The sequence below is a fragment of the Phyllopteryx taeniolatus genome, chromosome 19, assembly GCF_024500385.1.
Source record: "Phyllopteryx taeniolatus isolate TA_2022b chromosome 19, UOR_Ptae_1.2, whole genome shotgun sequence".
Classification (NCBI taxonomy): domain Eukaryota; kingdom Metazoa; phylum Chordata; class Actinopteri; order Syngnathiformes; family Syngnathidae; genus Phyllopteryx; species Phyllopteryx taeniolatus.
In genome coordinates this window covers 3,432,125-3,442,980 of record NC_084520.1, presented here as the reverse complement: position 1 = coordinate 3,442,980, position 10,856 = coordinate 3,432,125, and the positions used below count along the sequence as shown (strand labels likewise).

Sequence of the window (10,856 nt, the reverse complement as noted above, 5' to 3'; positions counted from 1 at the left end):
TTGCAAATCATGATATTCTGTTTTTATTTATGTTTAACACAACCTCCCAACTCTGGTCTGCCTCACAGTTCTGAGGAGCGGGGTTCAATTCCCAGCCCCGCCTGTGTGGAGTTTGCATGTTCTCCCCGTGCCTGCGTGGGTTTTCTCCGGGTCTCCGGTTTCCTCCCACATCCCAAAAACATGCATTAATTGGAGACTGTAAATTGCCTGTAGGTGTGACTGTCAGTGCAAATGGTTGTTTGTTTGTATGTGCCCTGCGATTGGCTGGCAACCAGTTCAGGGTGTACCCCGCATCCTGCCCGATGCTGGGATAGGCTCCAGCACGCCCGCGACCCTAGTGAGAAGCGGCTCAGAAAATGGATGGATGAACCCCAATATTAGTGTGAATGCCGGTCTTTTAGCATTGACATATGCCATATTCATATTCCAGGCTTCTCTGGAACATGAAGAATCCAAAATACTCCGGGCACTCCGGTTTCCTCCCACATCCCAAAAACATAAATGGTAGGTTAATTGACGTCTCTAAATTGCTCCTAGGTGTGAATGTGAGTGCGAATGGTTGTTTGTTTGTGTGTGCCCTGTGATTGGCCGGCAACCAGTTCAAGGTGTACCCCGCCTCCTGCCCGATGATAGCTGGGATGGGCTCCAGCACTCCCGCGACCCTTGTGAGGATAAGCGGCTCAGAAAATGGATGGACGGACAACGTCCCAACTTCATTGGAATTGGGGTTGTAGCACTTAACTCTCCAAGTACCACTATCATTACCAACATTAAAGTACAGTAAGTAGGATGAAGTGTTCATAAAAATCGAGACTTGGGTTTATCCATCCATCCATCCATTTTCTGAGCCGCTTCTCCTCACTAGGGTCGCGGGCGTGCTGGAGCCTATCCCAGCTGTCATCGGGCAGGAGGCGGGGTACACCCTGAACTGGTTGCCAGCCAATCGCAGGGCACATAGGAACAAACAACCATTCGCACTCACAGTCATGCCTACGGGCAATTTAGAGTCTCCAATTCATGCATGTTTTTGGGATGTGGGAGGAAACCGGAGTACCCGGAGAAAACCCACGCAGGCACGGGGAGAACATGCAAACTCCACACAGGCGGGGACGGGGATTGAACCCCGCACCTCAGAACTGTGAGGCTGACGCTCTAACCAGTCGGCCACCGTGTTTAGTGTATTTAATATTATTTTAGGTATAATATTATTTTTTTAAAATAATGTTATTTTTGTTAATTCTGTTTTGCTCAGAATGCACCGCAGTAGGGTGCAGGATGGCGCAGGATGGAGCAGGGACGACGGCAGTACACTTCAAGCTTACCAATATTTTGTGCTGGTTGCTAAGTGACCAAACAAGAAGTGACCTGGTGCCTTATCCCCGCTGCTTTGGACGTAAAGTAGGCTGTAGCTCAGCACTATGGATTTGTCACTGTTACAGCGGGAAATTTCTGGCTTTGCAGGATCTGGGGGAGTTTATGCTTGTCCATGAGCTGCAGCTCCATGGGGGCCACTTCAAGGTGCAGTATACTTCAGACTGAGCAAAGAGCAGTTTGACAGCCTATTGGAGAGCATTGGCCCAAGCCTCAGGAGCCTCATTGGTCCCGAACAGCCATTGATTTTCTATTACCGCAAGGGGCTGACTTAATATGAGGCAAAAACAAGGAATTGCCTGGGCCCCTATGATTTCCAGTGGCACCCAAACACCTCATAAAAATGCATTAATAAAGTTTTATTCAGTTTAAAGCAATTATTATTTTTTAGACTTAATCCATGTTCTTAAAAACAAGGATGACGCGCTGTGGCGACCCCTAACGGGACAAGCCGAAAGGAAAAGAAGAAGAATCCATGTTCTTAAAAACATCAAAATTCTCAATGTATCATGACTCTTTTAAGTGCTCCCCGCTCTATTCCATCTTCTTACTACACATGTGCAGAGTTAATTTATGAAAAAGGTAGGGAAAAAAAAAACTTGCCGCATTGTGCAAAAAATGAGGTGGAATGAAGAAGGCCAGAGAAAAAAAACAGTTTTCCAAACTACCATTGGGTTCAGTCTTTTTCATGGTGACACCAAATGTACTTAACTGACAACAGCAAGATACAGACACTCTTGACAGTTTGTCTACTGTTGTCAGTGTCAGCTGAGAAGGATACAGTACAGGTGAAGTGGTGCGTTTCATCATCACGAAGATGTGAGGACTAAAGCAGTCAAAAAGGTCAACTATATTAAATGTTGAATTGAACAGTGAAATTGTTGTGATGATTCACTTATTTGATAAAAATTCCTGAGAAAGATTTTGATTTTCTGTATAAAACTGCTCTCAACCTGTCTGAAAGCATCAAATGATGGACAGTGAAATTCCTCAATAATTTCTGTAATGGAAAGTGATTATGATTAATAAGAAAAACCTGTCTCAACTGCATTTGTGATGTTTTATTCAAATTTTATGTAAGTTATGAAAGTTCATGTAAAACCACTGCAATTTCATGTCACATGAGATTAATAGAAGTTGTTTTCAGGTGTTTCCAGTTTTATTCTGAAATTCACACACCCCTACTGTAGTTCCTAAACATAAAATGATTGTAGCCACTATGTTTTAAACAGTATTATTTGATTCTTGTTGTGCTACTATTTATATAGGTGAATGTTAAATAAAAAACAAAATCATCAAATTACATAAATTAATTGAGTGTATTTTTTTAAACTAAAGCCCAGAGTGAAAACTAACACCCTTGTTCTATAGTGCCCCCTTGTGGCATTAAGTAGAATGTATTTGTAACACGAGTACAACTCGAATTTAACAAAAAGGTCACATCTAAAACCTAGAACCCCAATATTTTAGTATTAATTTGGGCAGAAATTGGTGCATTGTCACTGCGTTTATGGATTCATATTCATAACGTTCCTAATTTACCACAGGAAAACAACACTTCTATCACTGGAAACGTCTTTGAAAGGTCTGTCTGATAATGCTGGTATCATGTAAATCAAACAAGCTCTGAAATTTTACATATATAGCTACTTTTAGATTTTTAATTGATTGTATATTTACCAAAATACATGTTCAAATCTGTAACGTTCGGTGTTATAGTAACACTCCATTACAATAGATAAGCTAAAATAACCTATATTCGTCCCACAATAGGGACATGAAAATGTGATCCTCCCAATGTAGCAGCCGTTGGTAACGTCGGCTTGTTTAGATTGCACTGCACGTACAGTGCACGTCCACTCGCCACACAGTGCACGTCTCGCGCACGTCACGGAGGGGCGTGGCTTTGGCCAGAGATTCCAAGGGCCAGTGAGTACTCAATAAGTCAAACTTCATCAAATCTTTCTAACGGTTTTAAAGCTGCAAACTCATCGTAGATTTCAGAGTCTGAACTGTTTTAGAGTACAGTATGTCGCATTTCAAATGAAAAACGAAAAGGTTTTATTTTGGCTTTAATCCTGTTATTTTTTTTTGAAGCTTTCATTTTGAAATCGTCCGTGGTTTCCGGCTTTCTTCTGCTTTCCTCCTTCTCTTGACGTTTGAGTTTTGTGGCCTCAAACCGAGCGCTCAGGCAGGCAGCGTGTGCACAACAGAGCGGCGCGGGGCGTATGCCGACGGCGACCACCCGGCAACCTGTTCACCTACTTCACACGGGTTTCACCACAAGGTTTCATTAGTCTTTTCTTCCGCGGTGTGGACATTTACCACCACCAACATCGTCATCAGGCAAGCTTGTCTGAGAAGTTTTGCTTTTCCGGGCGATGTCTGGATCATACTGCAAAACTTTGTACCCGTTCAGTGGAGAGCAGCATCAGCAGGGACTCAGTTTCGATGCCGGGGAGATGATCAAGGTGGTGCAGTCTCTGCCTGGAGGCTGGTGGGAAGGAGAGAAAGATGGAGCCCGTGGATGGTTTCCTTCAAGTTATGTCCAGGTGCTGGAGGTAGGATGAATTCATTTTATTGCACTACTTTATATGCAACGATTAAGCCTGTTTCACACTCACAAAAAAAAAAAAAAAAAAAAAAAAACATGTATTTGTTCCTATAGGAGCACAATGACGTGTTCAATCAAGAAACATTGCAAATGATTTGAAATGCAGAAATTAGGCAGGAATTGGCCCTCTGAAAAGTATTTTCCCAATTGTTTAATGAATGTACGTATATAATGTGAGTATTGAAATAAATTGAATGTTCTACCATTATTCTAATTTATTGAGATGTACCTGTACAACCATTTACCTTGGGGCTTAATAATTCGCCCTTTTACGTATAAAATGTTAAAATGTGCACTTGCCTAGTTTATCACAATGCACATTGGTTTTATATTCATCTAAACTTGGAGCCTAACTTATAAATAATATATAAAGCAAACCCCGAAGTCAATTTAATCCTCCCATCTACCAAATAGACTCAGAGCAACCACATGAAGTTAGAAGCAACATAGACACATGGATGGATGAATAGTTTCTCGTGCTGTGTTTATCAGATTTAGTCAAACCTCCTCCACTGACTGGCGTCTTGCTGAGTGGCTTCAAACTTCCTCATTCCATGGGCATTCCATTGAAATTCTCAGGTCTCCTCTCAGTGCGCGTGAATGAACTGGCTGCTCTCCTTCTTCATGGTCAGGCCCTCACTTTCCCACTTGAGGGAAATGTGGCCGCTTACTTTCTTGGAAGTGTATCTCTGAAATTAAGTTTGGTCCTGGGAGCTTGATGTGGTGGTGGTGTTTTGGACAGTGTATGTGACAGTTCCCACTGCTTTCTTGTGCAAGCTGTAGTCAGCATCACAGCGTGAATTGAAAACAAACATGTTGCCGGATTGTTTTTGTAAGGCGGGGTACAAACACATACTGGGATTTAACATATTAGCCAATTTCTAAAATGAGAGAGATCCCACACATGACACAGCAAAAAAATCACCTTGTGTGCTGACTGCTCTGATTGTGTTGTGTACCTGACCAACCCGACACACCACACACATAACAATATCAGTCGGGACCTGTGAGTGGCAGCATGGTGCCACTGGGCATCCAGAGAAGAAACAGCTGTTGTAGAAAAATAAGTAACTACATTGTCACCCTTCTCCTTGACATTTCTATCACAGTGACTTTGACTTTGGAGACAAGTTGCACAAATACCAGGCACATGCACACTGAGACCCCAAGTGGTGCTCAAGCACCTGCCCTGTGCTTGAGCACAGTGTCCAGGGCAACCTGGACAAAAAAAGTGTCATTTTTATTGCAGCTCTTTTTTTCTTAATTCATACAGTATATTAAAAATAATAGTAATAAAAATTACCCTCACTGTCATTAATTCCACACAAAGTGTTTATATATTTCAGGGCATTTACTTGAGTATTGTGTATATGTGCTCATCTTAATTTATTTGGGGTTTATCAGAGGCACTTTAAGGTGTGTGCTGACTCCTATTTAACATGAGTTTGAATGTGATTGCTTAATTGTGAACAGATTTATAAGAGAGTGTGTACACTTGTGCAACCACATTATCACAGTTGTTTATTTCTACTTTTCTCACCCCCCCAATTGAGTTGTGCAGATTATAGTTTAACTAATAGCAAAAAAGTTTTAAAATGATTTATCTTTGTCTCAAGTTTGTATACTACAAAAACCTGCCATTTGAACAGGGGTGTGTAGACTTTTTATATCCACTATAGCTTCGCTTCACCTCAAGTGTTAGTAGTTGTTTAATTGACTGTGGTGATTGTATTCACAGATAAATACATAGGTGAAATAGACAATACTATTATTACTATTATATACTAACGACTACTGTTTTTCTTAATACAACCCCAATTTCAATGAAGTTGGGACGTTGTGTTAAACATAAAAAAAAACAGAATACAATGATTTGCAAATCATGTTCAACCTATATTTAATTGAATACACTACAAAGACAAGATATTTAATGTTCAAACTGATAAACTTTATTGTTTTTAGCAAATAATCATTAACTTTGAATTTTATGGCTGCAACACGTTCCAAAAAAGCTGGGACAGGGTCATGTTTACCACTGTTAACACAGTCACCTTTTCTCTTAACAACATTCAATAAAAGTTTGGGAACTGAGGACACTAATTGTTGAAGCTTTGTACGTGGAACCCTTTCCCATTCTTGCTTGCTGTACAGCTTCAGCTGTTCAACAGTCCGGGATCTCTGTTGTCGTATTTTACGCTTTATAATGCGCCACACATTTTCAATGGGAGACAAGTCTGGACTGCAGGCAGGCCAGTCTAGTACCCGCGCTCTTTTACTACGGAGCCACGCTGTTGTAACACGTGCAGACTGTGGTTTGGCATTGTCTTGCTGAAATAAGCAGGGACGTCCATGAAAAAGACGTTGCTTGGATGGCAGCATATGTTTCTCCAAAACCTGTATATACCTTTCAGCATTAATGTTACCCATGCCATTGGCACTAACACAGCCCCTTACCATCACAGATGCCGGCTTTTGAACTTTGTGTCCATAACAGTCGGGATGGTTCTTTTCTTCTTTGGCCCGGAGGACACGACGTCCACAATTTCCAAAAACAATTTGAATTGTGGACACATCGGACCACAGAACACTTTTCCACTTTGCATCAGTCCATCTTGGATGAGCTCGGGCCCAGAGAAGCCGGCGGCGTTTCTGGGTGTTGTTGATAAATGCCTTTTGCTTTGCATAGTAGAGTTTCAAGTTGTCTTTGTTGTGTACTCAATTAAACATGATTTGCAAATCATTGTATTCTGTTTTTATTTATGTTTAACACAACGTCCCAACTTCATTGGAATTGGGGTTGTATTATAAATTATTTTACCAATGGGTACTCTATTTTTGGCTTGAGCAACTGCCCCCAAAAATGTCTGTGCACGTGCCTGACAAACACTCATCATAACCAGCTGCTTTGCTATTTGTATCCGGCAACAGAGTAAGCTTCAGGGTGCTTCCTAATTTGCGGTGTTGAAGCCTCACATTTTATCATAAATACTGAAGATGTTTAAAATTTTACGATTATCGACCCTGACTGTTTTCTGAGCAGATCGGGGAAGAAAAATCACTTTAAAAAAAAAAAAACACACCACGGGGTAATCGCTTAGAATAATCTTTCAGAGACAGCCTAGAATCAGATCTTTGCCGACTTTGATCGTAAGAGTGAAAATGCTCATTTTTGGCCCGGTTGTCGGTATGTGTATACCCTGCTTAACACAGGTTGGTAGAATAATGTTTGTGTGTGTTGGAATAGGAAGTGGTGTGCAAGAATGTCTTATCAGTGTTTACATGAGTGTGTTCATGCTTCATTTGGTAAAAGCGCCTGTTCAACAGGTTGATCTGACCCCTAAACTCTTTCCTCAAGTGGTTCTTACACATTTTTCACAATCATTTGCAGTTATGGGCTCATATTCAGAGATCTCTTTATATATTATGCACTCACATAATGCACACACTCCATGCACATTGGCTGTTGCTCTGACAGTGGGGATTTTGAACGCCGCCTATATTCACCTTATGAAATCTGGGCTCTCTACCCAACAACCCTCCTCTCAAAGACCAGTAAAAACTTTGCTCGTTCTGCCCCCTTCTGCTTCACGGAGATTTGGCTCTGTGAATGCATCCACAACGGCGCAGTGCTGCTATCCGGCTTCCAACTTCACCAAGTGGACCGCGACACGACGCTATTGGGGAAAACAAAAGGTGGAGCAATATGTTTCTACAGCCATGAAAAACAGTAAAACAAAAGGTGGAGCAAGATGTTTCTACAGCCACGAAAAACAGTGTACTCTTGTCACAGAGCTCAGCACTCACTGCAGCCGGAACTTGGAGTCACTGTTTTTGAACTGTAAGTAATTTTACTCGCCGTGCGGGTTTGCTTCATTCATAATCGCCGGTGTTTACACCCCCCGCCCAGGCTAACACAAACGCTGCACTGCAAATGCTGACGGACCAAGTAAAGGAACGTGGAAAAAAAGCACCCAGATTCGCCCCACATTATTCTTGGGGACTTTAACAAAGCAAAACTCAACTATGAACTCCCTAAATACAAGCAGCACATTGACTGTACCACTCGGGAAATCAACATTATAGATCATTGCTATACCACGCTGAAGGGCTCATACTGTACTATTCCCCGTGCAGCTTTGGGCTCGTCTGATACCTGTTTCATTCACTTAATACCAACATAAAGGCACAAACTTAAATGTGCGAAGCCTGTGGTGAAGACAGTGAAGATGTGGACCAATGAAGCAAGCTGGAACTTCACGACTGTTTCAAAGACTGCACAGAGTGACACAGAGTGTCTTTGAAACTTCAACTGGAAGCCTGGATTAATGTATGGACACTATTACATCCTACATCCGTTTCTGTGGAGACGTGTGTGTACCAACAAAGACATTTCGCACGTTCACTGCCAAACTTCGCCAACTTCGTCTGGCTAAAGAGGACGCCTATCGGAGTGGGGACAGATCCCTGTACAATCAGCCCAGAAACCAGCTGACAAAAGGAATCAACATCGCACAGAGAAATCGCATAGAAAAGCTGGAAAACCAATTTGCTCCTTACGACTCTGCGTCAGGTTGTCGAGGATTACGATCGCTAATCAACTACAATCGAACACATGCATTGAAGTCTGCGCGGACCAGCTCACTCCAGTTTTCACAAAGATTTTCAATAGATCTTTAGAACTATGTGAAGTCCCACCCTGCCTCAAACGGTCCACCATCATCCCCGTCCCGAAGAAACCTGCAATCTCGGGTCTGAATGACTACAGGTCTGTCGCGCTGACATCTGTGGTCATGAAGTCCTTTGAACGCCTCGTGGTGGACCACCACAAGGGTGTCAAAGAACCCCGGCTGGGGCCCCTGCGGTTTGCCTATAGAGCAAACAGGTCTGTGGATGACGCAGTCAACATGGGACTGCCCTTCATCCTGGAACACCTCGATGGCGCGGCGACGGACCTACGCGCGGATCCTGTTTGTGGCCGCTGGCTGTGCACCATCATCCCTGTACTCCTCTCCTCCAAGCTGCTCCAGCTCAGAATTTTACCAGCCATATGCCAGTGATTTACAGTTTCCTGATGGGCAGTACACAGCAGGTGAGGCTGGGGGACACCCAGTCATCCACATGCACCATCAGCACTGGGGCCTCCCAAGGATGTGTCCTCTCTTCTCTCTCTACACGAACGACTGCACCTCAACGCACCCGGCTGTCAAACTCCTGAAGTTTGCAGACGACACAGTTATTGGCCTCATCAAAGAGTGTAATGAGTTTGTGTATCGACAGGAGGTAGAGCAGCTGGAGTTTTGGTGCAGCCAAACAACCTGGAGCTGAACACGCTCAAGATGGTAGAGATCATCGTGGACTTAAGGAATCATGCCTGCCTCTCATGCTGTCCAACTGCCCTGTGTCAACTGTCAAGACCCTCAAGTTCCTGGGAATTACAGTCTCTCAGGATCTGAAGTGGGAGACCAACATCAACTCCATCCTCAAAAAGACCCAGCAGAGGATGTACTTCCTGCGGCTTCCGAGGAAGTACGGCCAGCCACAGGAGATGTTGAGGCAGTTCTACAAAAATTCCAAGATGGCGCCTACAGTGTGGTCGCCTCGGTTACGCGCTCTCTAGTATTGTTTTTGTTTTTATGTTTTTCGTTCGTCTTTGGAGACATTACACGACTCACTTACACAAGGGGAGACTTGCTAACCATCAAGGAGGCTACTCCGGACTTTCTTTCACCAACTTTCGCAAATCCGCTCATTTTTTCCCCGAGTTACTCACCAGAGCGGCGTCCGCGGTCTTCGGCGCATGGAGGCGGAGGCGGCGCCACAGAGGGAAGCGAGCCGACATCCAGGTGAAGCTCTGCAAGAGAGGATACAGATTGGCGTTTCTGTCGATCCACCTCACGAATGTACGCTCCCTACCCAACGAAATGGACGAGCTTCATCTTCTGATAAAGACCAGTAAAGACTTCGGACGTTCCACCGCCATGTGCTTCACGGAGACCTGGCTTTGTGAGGCTGTACCCGACGCCGCCGTCATGCTTCCGGGTTTTCATCTTCACCGAGCAGACCGCATCACGGAGTTATCGGGGAAAACAAAAGGCAGTGGGATATGCTTCTATATCAACGAAAAATGGTGTACGGACGTCACGGAGCTCAGCACACACTGCAGCCCGCATTTGGAGTCGCTGTTTTTGAACTGTAAGCCATTCTACTCGCCGCGTGAGTTCGCATCATTCATTCTCCCTGGCGCCTATATTCCGCCTCAAGCTAACACGAACGCCGCACTGCTAATGCTTGCCGAACAAGTCAACGAAATTGAAAAAAACCACCCCTCACTCACCCCTCATTATTCTCAGGGACTTTAACAAAACTAAACTCAACCACCAACTCCCTAAATATAAGCACCACATCGACTGTCCTACCAGGGAAAATAACATTTTGGACCACTGCTATACTAAGCTAAAAAACGCATACCGTGCCAAACTTCATGCAGCACTGTGCTCGTCTGATCACTGCTTAATTCACTTAATACCGACGTACAGGCAAGAACTTAAATGCAGTGAAAACAGTGAAAAAGTGGACCAATGGAGCAAAGATGGAACTTCAAAGCTGTTTAGACTGCACAGACTGGAATGTCTTTGAAAATTCAGTTGGCAGCCTGGATGAATATACGGACACTGTCACATCCTATATCAGTTTCTGTGATACCAACAAAGTCATTTCGCACATTCAACAACAACAAGCCGTGGTTCACTGCCAAACTTAAGAAGCTTCGCCAAGCTAAGGAAGACGCATGTCAAAGCGGGGCCCTGTTTAATAGAGCTAGAAACCAGCTGACTAAAGAAATTAACATTGCAAAGAGGAACTATGCAGCAAA

The 10,856-nt window shown here is 43.6% G+C and overlaps 1 protein-coding gene across 2 annotated transcripts in view; it reads left to right on the top strand.

The window, feature by feature from the left end:
• Window positions 1-3,375: 3,375 nt before the first annotated feature.
• Window positions 3,376-10,856, top strand: part of gas7b (growth arrest-specific 7b) — a 93,933-nt gene continuing 86,452 nt past the window's right edge. The window contains exon 1 of one of the 2 annotated variants that reach the window (XM_061756907.1): window positions 3,376-3,932. In XM_061756907.1, coding sequence (XP_061612891.1) covers window positions 3,753-3,932 — 180 coding nt within the window. In that variant the 5' untranslated portion in view covers window positions 3,376-3,752. The remainder of the gene's footprint in view (window positions 3,933-10,856) is intronic. The other variant, XM_061756906.1, reaches the window with a different exon arrangement.